This window comes from Vulpes lagopus, chromosome X, assembly GCF_018345385.1.
Source record: "Vulpes lagopus strain Blue_001 chromosome X, ASM1834538v1, whole genome shotgun sequence".
NCBI classification, from domain to species: domain Eukaryota; kingdom Metazoa; phylum Chordata; class Mammalia; order Carnivora; family Canidae; genus Vulpes; species Vulpes lagopus.
In genome coordinates this window covers 6,472,787-6,485,991 of record NC_054848.1, presented here as the reverse complement: position 1 = coordinate 6,485,991, position 13,205 = coordinate 6,472,787, and the positions used below count along the sequence as shown (strand labels likewise).

General features: G+C 47.6%; 1 protein-coding gene across 2 annotated transcripts in view; it reads left to right on the top strand.

The window, feature by feature from the left end:
- The window catches only part of GPR143 (G protein-coupled receptor 143), a 66,736-nt gene that overhangs the window by 13,250 nt on the left and 40,281 nt on the right, over positions 1 to 13,205 (top strand). Inside the window, exons 1-2 of one of the 2 annotated variants that reach the window (XM_041740581.1) lie at positions 6,489 to 7,123; positions 12,909 to 13,018. In XM_041740581.1, coding sequence (XP_041596515.1) covers positions 6,859 to 7,123; positions 12,909 to 13,018 — 375 coding nt within the window. In that variant the 5' untranslated portion in view covers positions 6,489 to 6,858. Of the gene's footprint in view, positions 1 to 6,488; positions 7,124 to 12,908; positions 13,019 to 13,205 lie in introns of those variants that run through there. The other variant, XM_041740582.1, reaches the window with a different exon arrangement.

The following is a 13,205-nucleotide window of genomic DNA, read 5'->3' as shown; positions in this document are numbered from 1 at the left end:
ATTTGGCTGCCAATTAAGGATGGGTAATTTTTTTTTAAAGATTATTTATTCATGAGAGACACAGAGAGAGTGAGGCAGAGGGAGAAGCAGGCTTCCTGTGGGGGTCCTGATGTGGGACTCAATCCCAGGACCCTGGGACCATGACCTGAGCTGAAGGCAGACGCCTAACCACTGAGCCCCCGAGGTGCCCCAAGGGTGAGTAATTAAGAGATAATTTTGTGTGTACTTTGAAGCCACTCCAGCAGATTTATGTAAAGCCAGCAGATTTATTTATTTATTTATTTTTAAATAGATTTATTTTTTATTGGTGTTCAATTTGCCAACATATAGAATAGCACCCAGTGCTCATCCTATCAAGTGCCCCCCTCAGTGCCCGTCACCCAGTCACCCCCACCCCCCGCCCACCTCCCCTTCCACCACCCCTAGTTCGTTTCCCAGAGTTAGGAGTCTCTCATGTTCTGTTTCCCTTTCTGATATTTCCCACTCATTTTTTCTCCTTTTCCCTTTATTCCCTTTCACTATTTTTTATATTCCCCAAATGAATGAGACCATATAATGTTTGTCCTTCTCCGATTGATTTACTTCATTCAGCATAATACCCTCCAGTTCCATCCACGTCTAAGCAAATGGTGGGTATTTGTCATTTCTAATGGCTGAGGAATATTCCATTGTATACATAAGCCACATCTTCTTTATCTATTCATCTGTCGATGGACATCGAGGCTCCTTCCACAGTTTGGCTATTGTGGACATTGCTGCTATAAACATCGGGGTACAGGTGTCCCGGCGTTTCATTGCATCTGTATCTTTGGGGTAAATCCCCAGCAGGCCAGCAGATTTATGTAAAAGAATTTGCCTTTAGTGGTCCTTGAGTGTCATTTGACTCGAATACAAACTGAGCATTGGGCCTCAAAATCATTACATTCCTTTTTTGGGCATTAGAAATAGTCATTAAAAATAAAACGTTTTTCTCTCTTTGAGCAGAAAGGTCCAAATGTCAGTATACAGAACGAGCCGAATTGAACTGAAAAGCTGGCATTTGTCATTATCAAGACTGCTGTCAGTGTGTCTTGGGACGCCTCGGTGGCTCAGCGGTTGAGCATCTGCTTTTGGCTCAGGGTGTGATCCTGAGGTCCTGGGATTGAGTCCCACATCGGGCTCCTGAGGGGATCCTCCTTCTCCCTCTCCCTGTGTCTCTGCCTCTCTCTGTGTCTCTCATGAAAAAATAAAATATATTTTTTTAAATTTTTATTTATTTATGATAGTCACAGAGAGAGAGAGAGGCAGAGACACAGGCAGAGGGAGAAGCAGGCTCCATGCACCGGGAGCCCGATGTGGGATTCGATCCCGGGTCTCCAGGATCGCGCCCTGGGCCAAAGGCAGGCGCCAAACCGCTGAGCCACCCAGGGATCCCAAAAATAAAATATTTTTAAAAATAAAGAATGATAGATGTCTTTAGATATGGAAATGGAAAAATTATTGTTTCTTATCACAAAGGATTGTAGAATTTTGCTTGCACACACATGTCGAAAAAGCACAAAATGCAGATTTAGATGGAAAACATTGCCCTTGACTTAACTCACCACTGAACTATCCTTATTAATAGTTCATGCCTGCCCATTTATTTGTGGCTGCATTCTCTTAGTTACTAAACATTTATTTTATTTATTTTTTTATTTTTTAAAAATTTTATTTATTTATTCATGAGAGACAATGAGAGAGAGACAGAGACACAGGCAGAGGGAGAAGCAGGTTCCATGTGAGGAGCCCGATGTGCGACTCGATCCCGGATCCCGGGATCACGTCCTGAGCCAAAGCAGATGCTCAACCGCTGAGGCACCCAGGTGTCCCTAAACATTTGTTTTAAAATAATAGTATTCGCTATTCATAATCACAAGTCAGCTTTGAATATATTCTTGTTTTCTTTTTCCTTGGTTTTTATTCCATCACTAATGTCCATTGCAACTTTCTCTACTATTACTTTTGGTACGTTTACTGCATCACAGTGCTTTGTTTTATTTTTTAAGATTTTATTTATTTGTGAGAGACACACAGAGAGAGGCAGAGACCTAGGCAGAGAGAGAAGCAGGCTCCCTGCGGGAAGCCTGATGTGGGACTCAATCCCAGGACCCTGGGGTCATGGGATCACGACCTGAGCTGAGCTCAGCTCAACCACTGAGCTACCCAGGTGCCCAGACTGCATCACAGTAACTAACGGTTTTTATTTTGTGGAATGGCTGTGATCCAGCATATTAGCTGTGAATTGAAAAGTCCAATCTCTGTGAAGCAAATCCTGTTTTGCCTTCTATTTGAGCTCTACTTATTTAACAGCTGGTTAGTTGGCCTTCAGGAAGAAAGCATTTTAAGTGGTGTATAAGGAGGTGGGGTCCTTTGGGATTAGATAGGTCCATCTGTGCTCACTGAACCGCTCAGCTGTGCAAAAAGAGCCTCCATAGGAGTCTCTCATAGCATAGCCTGGGTGTCTTTTATCTAGACCAGGGTGAAAGTAGTTAAGTTTCTACCTGAGAACCTCATCAGGCCATTCTCCATTTTTCAACTCAAAATCACTTTACTTTGTCACTTTCAGTTCTTATCCTCCTTCCTCTCCTATTGGCTTCCGTCTCCCCCTGCAGCATCCTGACTTCTGTTCCAGGTTAGTGCCAAACATTTCTCCCCCACTGGGACTTTCAGTACCTGGAGGAAGGATGTTGCTCATCAAGGCTAACCTCCTGCTTCCAGGCCTAACTCATCATTTGCATTTGGAATGGTCTTTGGCTTAGTTGGATGTTGATCAGTTTTTCTGCCATTTAGAAGGAAGCCCTCCCCACCTTTAAATGTGGGCTGGTTGTTCCCTTTCTTTTTTAGGTTGAGATACAAGCTCTAGGATCTTGCTACTCAAAGTAGGAGCCATTGATCGGCAACAACAACATTCCTAGAAGCTTGCTAGAAATGCAGAGTTTCATGAAGTGCAGGGCCTCACTCAAACATCCCAACAAGCAGAATCAGAATCTGCTTTTCAATGGGATATGCAATGGGATGCACATTACACTTTATGACTTTTATTCTCAAGTCTGATATCATTTCAATGTTTTCTTTAAAGTACGATTTCAGGGGATTCCTGGGTGGCTCAGAGGTTTAGCGCCTGCTTTTGGTCCAGGGCGTGATCCTGGAGTCTCGGGATCGAGTCCCACGTTGGGCTCCCTGCATGGAGCCTGCTTCTTCCTCTGCCCGTGTCTCTGCCTCTGTCTCTCGTGAATAAATAAATGGAATCTTTAAAAAAAAATGAAGTACGATTTCATTTTTAAAGTATTTAATTTATTTATTCATGAGAGACAGAGAGAGGCAGAGACACAGGCAGAGAGAGAAGAAGCAGGCTCCCCTTAGGGAGCCTGATGCAGGACTTAATACCAGGACCCCAGGATCACGACCTGAGCCGGAGGCAGATGCTCAGTCACTGAGCCACCCAGGTGCCCTACAATTTGATTTCAAATCATACTCAGTGTCTATCTCTTTCTACTTTTCTCCATTTGTATCTATGATTAATTAGTTTACTTGGCACTGACAATGCCTTTGTCCTTTATATATTCTTCTTATTAAGGCCTGGTAACACTCCTATTTACTGGACACAGCCTGTCTTTTCATCTTTTCAATCAATTTATACCTGGTACTCGATAAATTTCTGTTGAAATGAATTGAGAGGCCAAGATAATACTGATACATCTGATGATGGACGCCCATCAGGGCTGTGGCTGCTCCAGCTGAAATCCTTGATCAGGAGGGCAGAGTCTTAGCCTGGGTTCCCTAGAAAGCAGAGCCTACAGCAAATTGTGCACTGAAGCTTTTCCCGGGGAACATCATTGCATCCCTGGACAAAAGGGATGTAAAGGAGGGAATTTCGGAGGAAGAGCAAATTAAAAGTGGTACATTTATATAGAGACCATAAATTCCTAAGAAACACAGCTGGTTGCTCAGGGCCGTATCCAGCCTTTCCTCAAACTTCCAGAGGAAGGGAGGATGTAAGACCAATTTCTGTGCCAGCAGCTTCTTGCTGCCCATCCTTCATTGTCCTGTTTGCCTACCCCACTACCTGTTAACCTCTGTGCATTTTGGCCTTAGGCACCCAGCCTTTTGGGGCAGCTGCCAGAACCTTCAGGGCCAAAATGTCTAGGTCTCCACCAGTTTTGTAAATAAAGTTTTTCTGGAACATAGCCATGCCTGTTAACTTGCATACTGTCCACCTCAGTTTACGGATTAGTAAAGCTCACCTGGAAGGTTCATTCTGTGTTTTAAATAAGACAATGAATGTACAATGCCAAGTGTAGTGCCTGCCCACTGGTGCACCGTGAACACACTACTGTTTTTGTGAATCGCGCTCTCACTTATGTTGCCATTACATCTCAACAGACCACCCACCCGCCCCCCTACTATCTCCTTCACTGCATTCTGTGGCATACCTGAGGTTCTCCCCAGGAGCTCGGTCCTTTCCATGAAGACCTCTGGGTGTCAGGGACCTCACTGGGAAAAGAAAGTTGTCTGTAAGAGAAACTCCAGCAGTTAGTGTATCTGATCAAGTGGGATGGTGCAAGTTGTGAATTGTGGAGCAAAGGAAAGCCAAGACAACAGAGTGTTTCCTGGACAGCCCAGACTGAAAATGCAAGGTGGGATCCATGGAGGGAGGAAAGGAGGAAGAGTGGGTACAAAATGAACATCATACACTTCAAGGCCCTGATGATTACAGCACAGATATCTCAGTGTTCGGGTTCAGCTGACTGGCTTGGGCAGTATCAACTTTGCATTTCTCACATCTACATACTTCCAGATGTTTCCACCTGCCGTGTGTGTGCTCGACCTGTCTACTTTTTCATATTATAGTTGCATTCTTGTATGAAAAGTTTTTTTTCTTTTAAAAATTTTTATTTAAAATCAATTATAGTGTATTATTAGTTTCAGAGGTAGAATTCAGTGATTCATCAGTTGCACATAAAATCCAGTGCTCATTCCATCAAGTGCCCTCCTTAATGCCCATCACCCAGTTACTCCGTCCCCCACCCACCTCCCCTCCAGCAACCCTCAGTTTGTTTCCTAGAGTTAAGAGTTTCTTATGGTTAGTTTCCCTCTTATTTCCCCCTCCCTCCCCTATGTTCATCTGTGTTTTTTTTTTTTTCATGAAATCACATACTTATTTTTCTTTGACTTATTTCACTTAGCATAACACCCTCTAGTTCCATCCATTTAGTTTTATTTCTTACACTAATTTCAAGTTCTTTCTGACAGTTAAAAAGTTTAATCTCCTATCCATCCTTCCACAGGTTTGCTCTGAGGCCCATCTGTAGCATAATCACATGAGCTGATCTGGCCTAGGACTCTAATAATTTCCCTCTTACTGACCCCCCTGAGAGCCTTATCCTTGAATACTTGGCACCTGAATCTTCAGAGCCCTCAGGTTTGCATGTGGGAAGCAGAGAGGTGGGCTATGTGCAGCTTGGGCACAAAGCAGAGATTGAAATGCGGTAGCACTTTGGCAAGGATTGACCACGCAAACCCTGGGCATTAGGGCAAAGATACAGATGCTCCTTTGTCATTTTTATCTTTTGAAGTCCATTCCGCACACTGACCTCCAGAGGCAATCTCTGCTTTCTGGGAGCAAAGGAAGGAGGAGATCAGTGGTCCAAAATAGCCGGATTCACGCTTTCTAAGGGACTGGGAAATCCACGTGTGGGGAATACTTCTGTGATGTTTTCTGCTATTTTTACAAGCAAGAGTATAATGCCCAAGAGCGGTTGCGGTTTTGACAATGTTGGTCTGTTCCAGAATTCTCTCAAAGCATCTGCCCCTGCTAATAGACGCGTCAGGTCAGATCCTTTTGAAGTGCTGGCATTCACAGCCCTTTGTTAAAGGCTCTGCTTCCCATCTGGCAGTGCAGCCTCCTGTCTGCCTACCATGAATTCCAGCAGGGCAGCCCCTTGCTGCGGTCTTCCAGGAAGAAGGCCTAGGAGCTGAGCCCAAACTTTGCCTTACTTAAGGTTGCAAAGCTGGCGGTGGAAATGCAGATGAACAGCTGGGTGGGAGGGCATGTGTTTGCATTTAGGTGTTTAATAAGTGAGGGGAGGGAGGAACAGTGGGGATGCCTTCTCCTAGGCTGATTTGGAGAAAACCTGGAGAGGGGCCCATTTATTGGGGACAGAGATCAAAGGGTGGCAGGGTGGCAGCTTGGGCTTTTTTTTTTTTTAATTACTCTTGAAAGCTAGTTGAGAATACCAAAACCTATAAGGAAACAGTGAAAACGGAACACTGAACAATGAAGTGCAAAATGTCAGTGTGGACGCGTCTCCTTAGGCCAAGTGCCTCTGTCTTTGTCTAAGGTTTGATTTTCTCCGAAAAGCCTACGTCTGCGGGTGTTTCCGAGGCGGAGTGGGGCATGAAAGCACTATTTTAACACCCGCCGCCTCGGGGGTCATGAACTTGTTGGGGTGCCTGTAACGCATCAGAATCAGGGATGCCGGGGCCCAGGTAGGACGGAGCTGGCAAACGGGGCGTGCGTTCGTGGTCAGATCGGTGGCGGCGACATGGCAGTTTGGGAGCTGGCTCGGCGCAAGTGGGGAAGGCTGACCTGCGCGCCTGGGCGCTTCCCCTCCCCGCACCCCTACCCCTCCTCCTCCCCCTCCTCCTCCGGACCCAGCCTCACCCTCGTGAGCCCTCGTGGCCTTAGCAGAGGGCGCAGCCCCCCCGCCCGCCGAGGCAGCGCCTTCTCCGCACGCGCGGGGCCGGGGCGGGGGTGCGGCGACGGCCCGGGCACATGATCTCCCACCCCGCGGGCACCTGACCCAGACGGGCCGCTGGGACCCGGCAGCACGGCCCATGGCCTCCCCGCGCCTCGGGACCTACTGCTGCCCCACGCGGGACGCCGCCACGCAGCTGGTGCTGAGCTTCCAGCCGCGGGCGTTCCACGCGCTGTGCCTGGGCAGCGGCGCCTGCAGTGTGGCGCTCGGCCTGCTGCAGCTGCTGCCCCGCCGCCGGCCCGCCGGCCCCGGGAGCCCCGCCGCCCCGCCCGCCCCGCCGCGCGCCCCGGCCTCCGTGCGCATCCTGCGCGCCGCCGCCGCCTGCGACCTGCTCGGGTGCCTGGGTGAGGCGCGCGGCCGCGGGGTGGGACCTGCCAGTGTCCGGGGAGGGCGCGCTGCCCGCGGGGTGGGACCTGCCGGGTCCCCGGGGAGGGAGTGTGGCCTGCAGGTTGGGACCTGCTCGGTGCCCGGGGAGGGCGCGCGGCCCGCGGGGTGGGACCTGCTCGGTGCCCGGGGAGGTTGCATGGCCCGTGGGGTGGGACCTGCTGGGTGCCCGTGGAGGGAGTGTGGCCTGCAGGTTGGGACCTGCTCGGTGCCCGGGGAGGGCGCGCGGCCCGCGGGGTGGGACCTGCCGGGTCCCCGGGGAGGGAGTGTGGCCTGCAGGTTGGGACCTGCTCGGTGCCCGGGGAGGGCGCGCGGCCCGCGGGGTGGGACCTGCTCGGTGCCCGGGGAGGTTGCATGGCCCGTGGGGTGGGACCTGCTGGGTGCCCGTGGAGGGAGTGTGGCCTGCAGGTTGGGACCTGCTCGGTGCCCGGGGAGGGCGCGCGGCCCGCGGGGTGGGACCTGCTCGGTGCCCGGGGAGGTTGCATGGCCCGTGGGGTGGGACCTGCTGGGTGCCCGTGGAGGGAGTGTGGCCTGCAGGTTGGGACCTGCTCGGTGCCCGGGGAGGGCGCGCGGCCGCGGGGTGGGACCTGCTGGGTGTCCGGGGAGGGAGTGTGGCCTGCAGGTTGGGACCTGCTCGGTGCCCGGGGAGGGCGCACGGCCCGCGGGGTGGGACCTGCCGGGTGTCCGGGGAGGGAGTGTGGCCTGCAGGTTGGGACCTGCTCGATGCCCGGGGAGGGATGGTGGCCCTCGGGATGGGACCTGCTGGGTGCCCTGGGAGGGAGTGTGGCCTGCAGGTTGGGACGTGCTGGGTGCCCGGGGAGGGATGGTGGCCCGCAGGTTGGGACCTGCTAGGTGCCTGGGGAGGGAGCGTGGCCAGCCGGGTGGGACCTGCTCGGTTCCCGGGGACGAAGTGTGGCCCTCGGGATGGGACCTGCTGGGTGCCCGGGGAGGGATGGTGGCCCGCAGGTTGGGACCTGCTAGGTGCCTGGGGAGGGAGCGTGGCCAGCCGGGTGGGACCTGCTGGGTTGCACCGAACTCGGTGCGTTGGTGCACGTGGCCCAGAGCACTGCCCGTGGGTTGGGCGGGTTGTCTGCATAGTCCTAGCCTAGAGGATGAAATCAAAGGAGGCTCCCTAGGTACCAGACAGGACGGCCAGGGGACTCCACATACAAGGCAGGCAGTAAAAATATGCATCGGGGACATTTGTTGGAGGAAAAAAAGTTTGTTATTGCAAGCTTACTAGGAGAAACTTTAGATGGGGAGGTTAGCAAAACACATAATATATACTATAATGGATCCATAATTCTGCCAGAGACTAACAATATTTTGTGTATATACACACCTAGACTCATTTCCAAAATGATTTAGCAGAATCAGGAAGAAAACTTGGTGTATGTATCCCTAATATATATAAATTGTCAGGCTTGAGTTTTTTGGTTTTTTTTTAGGAATGAATTTATTTATCTATCTATCTATTCATTCATTCATTCATTCATTCATTCATTCATGAGAGAGGCAGAGACACAGGCAGAGGGAGAAGCAGACTTCCTGTGGGAAGCTGGATGTGGTCCATCCCAGGACCTCCCAGGTCACACCCTGGGCTGAAGGCAGACTCTTAACCACGGAGCCACCCAGGCGTCCCCAGGCTTGGGTTTTGTACCACAGGTGGCCAAACTAGCCCCCATGCCAAATCCTGCCTGCTTCCTCCTTTCTGTGGCCCTAAAGTCTTTTTTTTTAATCAAAAGAAAGATATTTCCTGGCATATAAAATATTCAATAAAATTTAAATGTCTATGTTCTTCAGTACAGTTTTATGGAAACAGGGCCATGCCATACTGTTTGTTTGTTTTTTTTAAGATTTTATTTATTCATGAGAGACAGAGAGAGAGAGAGAGAGAGGCAGAGACACAGGCAGAGGGAGAAGCAGGCCACATGCAGGGCCCGATGTGGGACTCAATCTCAGGTGTCCAGGATCATGCCCTGGGCTGAAGTTGGCGCTAAACCTCTGAGCCACCCGGGCTGCCCCATGCCAGACACTTGTGCATTGACTCCTGCCATGTCTGCCTTAGAAGGACAGAGGTGGATGTTGGCAGAGAATTATGGCCTATAGAGCCTAAAATATTTTCTATCCATCCTCTGCAGAAACTTTGCCACCCCCTGCATCAAACTTACATGGCACTTTTTACAGATCTCTTACCTAAATATTTCTGACCATTTGTTTAAGGTTTTATTTTGAAAACTTTCTAACAAAAATCACTAAGACTGTTTAATGAACCCCTGGACCCATGACCTCACTCTGTCTACACCCCATCCTGGTATCACACTCTCCACTGGCTTAATCTGAAGCAAATCCCAGAATGTGTGTACTTTGATCCATACAGATCTCAGTATACAGTTCTTGAAGTTAAGAATTAAGTATACAAATATATATGTTTATCACACTAGTATTATCACCTTAAAATAATGAAAATCAGTTCTTTAATGCCACTACTATGTGTTCAGTTGTCTCATAAATGCTATTTTACAGTTGGTTTGAATCGAGATCCAGATACAGTCCACACTTTGCAGTTGGCTGACAGGTGCTAACCATTTTGGAATTGTATTTTTTGGTAAATTTGCTTTTGAAGCAAAGGCTGTTGATAGCACTGGTTCTGAGCCCTGAGGAGATGGCTGCAGCTACTACCCTGCCTTGGGCAGGTAGCAGTAGAGATGACCATGTGTCTTAAGGCCCCCTTCTCCCGGTCTGTGTTCTTGTGGTTGGAGACCCTCAAGGACCTTGACTTCCAGGAAATGCTGTGGAACCTGTAGTCACTTTCTCAGATTTGAAGAATCAGACAGGAAGCAGTACTTCCTTTCTCTTAGGGATGAAATCATCTTGGTGTGGGTTAATTAAATAAGAAGTTTGTTTTCTTCCTGATTCTGCTAAAACGTTTTAGAAAAGCATCTTTTTTTTTTTTTAAGTTTATTAAGTAATCTCTACACTTCATGTGGGGCTTGAACCCACGACTCCTGGATAAGAGAGTATGACTCTTATCCAGGCACCCCTGGAAAAGCATCTTTTTAAAAAAAAAAAAACCACATTTTATTTATTTATGCATGAGAGACATAGAGACAGAGAGAGAGGCAGAGACACAAGCAGGCTCCATGCAGGGAGCCCCACGTGGGACTGGATCCTGGGTCTCCAGGATCACGCCCTGGGCTGAAGGCGGCGCTAAACCGCTGAGCCACCGGGGCTGCCCTGGAAAAGCATCTTAATAGCAGTTTCGTTTCTGTAGCTTGGATATGTGGAAATAAAGATGCACCCAAATATCTTTTAAGGATCAGTGGAAAAATATTTGTATATGTTCTTGCTTTTGGAAAGGGAGCTACATGATCTTGACAAATGAACGGAGGCAGAATTAAAGGGAAAGCTTGATGACTGACCCCTCTCTGAAAAGTGAATACTTAAGATGCCTACCTCATAGGGCAGAGGTTTTTTTTTTCTGTTTTATTGAGATATAATTGACATATAGTAGAGTAAAAATTTAAGAGCTACAGAATAATGACTTAACATACACATATTGTGAAATGTTTACCAAAGTAAGTTGACATTCATCAACTTATATCAATACAAAAATATGTAGGGCATTTATTTATAGGGCTTAGAGGAGTGTTAGATGCTGAAAATGATAAGGCATTCTATAGAAGAAAAGCATTATTTTTGTGAGCAGTGCTTGATAAGGAGAAGATCTATCTTAAGCTTTTGTTGGTGTCCATAGTTTCTCTTCAGTGGTGTGTTACGTAATGTAAATTTAGTATTGTATTACCTAGTGTATATTATGTAGCGTATCACACACTGTATTTTTATTTTTTATTTTTTAAAGATTTATTTATTTATTTAAATATAATTTTTTAAATTTTTATTTATTTATGATAGTCACAGAGAGAGAGAGAGAGAGAGAGAGAGAGAGAGGCAGAGACATAGGCAGAGCGAGAAGCAGGCTCCATGCAAGGAACCTGACATGGGACTTGATCCTGGGTCTCCAGGACCACGCCCTGGGCCAAAGGCAGGCGCTAAACCACTGAGCCACCCAGGGATACCCCACACTGTATTTTTAGAGTGCATTTTTTAAAAACATTTTATTTGTTTCTTAGCAAGCACAAGCAAGGGGGGAGGGGGAGAGGGAGAAGCAGACTCCACTGAGCAGGGAGCCCTACGTGGGGCTCAGTCCCAGGACCCTGAGATCATGACCTGAGCCGAAGGCTGATGCTCCCACTGAGCCCCCAGGCTAAATACCCTATATTTAGAGTATATTACACAGTTTACGTTTGGTGATGTACTGTATAATATGTCTTTGGTAGTGAAGTATGCAGTGTGAGTTTGATGGTATATGAGAGTGTCTATTTAGTAAGTATTATGCATTGTATATTTAATAATATATTACACACTAATTAGTGTATTTCAGTGCATAGTGTATAACTTTGTACTGTTTACAGTTACCGTTTAGTATAGTATCATATTACATAGTATATGCTTAGATAAAGGGTGTCACATTACCTACCAAGGAGCCTTAATATATATATCTTAAGGGCGTATACTGTTTTGAGGAGAATTAGATATTTAGGTCTAATAACAAAGAAAACTTACAAATAATAAAAGTCAAGAGTAAATCATCAAGAGTTAATTTGTGAAAATATCAAATGCATTTTTTTCTTAAAGCTATCTTTTTGCATTTCAGAATTGTGCTTTTTCAGTCATTTATTTCGTCTGTGAGGAATAGTTGACACGGACATTGAAAATATAGCCAAGAAATACAGCTCTTTTTTTAAAAAAATATTTTATTTCTTTTTCATGAGAGACACAGAGAGAGAAGCAAAGACGCAGGGAGAGGGAGAAGCAGGCTCCATGTAGGAAGCCCAATGTGGAACTCGATCCTGGGATCCCAGGATCACGCCCTGGGCCAAAGGCAGACGCTCAACCACTGAGCCATCCAGGCGTCCTGAAATATAGATTGTTATTCAAATAATTGCTTCTTCATATCAAGTAAACAAATAAGGATATTAAGGATATGACTGGGGGTAGTGATGGTTTCAGATGAAATCAAAATGCCTGTGCTGGGTTTGTGACCGAAATCATCACTCCCTGGATCTTCCTTGTTTCTCTCTCTCTGCACACACCGTTGTGTGTTTCTTTCCTCCCTCATTTCTTTCTCTGTGCATTCCTATCTACTCATCCATTCATTTACTTATTCTTAGAGAGCAACGAGCTTTCGATCTGCATTAGGAGCATCACAGTGTGCACTAGTTTACACTTAGCCATGGCCTTGGTTTCGTGGTTGTGGGTACCCTGCAGTGCACTGTGGTCTGGGAGCAGGTGCTCCTCAGAAGGTGCTGTCAGAGGGTCTGTGGTAGCCTAACATTACATCACCCTGCCCTGCGTCCTTCACCGCGCTTCATCTATCACCCAGTCATCTTATCCTCTCACATAGCACGAGAAGAAGGGGGAGTAGAATCCGGTAAGAGAGGTTGAGAGCCACTACATTCATATCACTTCCGGGACTGTATATTGTTATAATTGTTCTATTGGATTATTAGTTGTTAAACTTTTGTACCTAATTTATAAATAGAGTTTTATCACAGGAATGCATGTGACAGAAAAAACATAGTATATATAGGATTCAGGACAGTCTGTAGTTTCTATATCCACTGGAGGGGGGCTTGGACTGCATCCCCCGTGGGATGATAGTGTCATCTGATTCTCTTTCAGGTATCTTGTTCCGATCTGCGGTGTGGTTAGGATTCCCAGATCTCGTCGAAAACATCTCCAGTGTGAATGGGACAGATGTTTGGCCCACTGTGTACTGTGTGGGGAGTGCAGTAAGTACACCGCCTTTTGGTCACCCTCTTCTGTACACTGTGCTCCTCTTAGGCTGTGGTCCCCAAAGAGTGGTGTCACCCCATGGGGGTTTGTCCGAAATGCAGATTCTCTGAGCCTGCTGATCAAGAGCTGGGGCTGGGGGCCGTCTGCGAGTGACGAACCCTCCAGGGGCTCCTGACTGCCAGC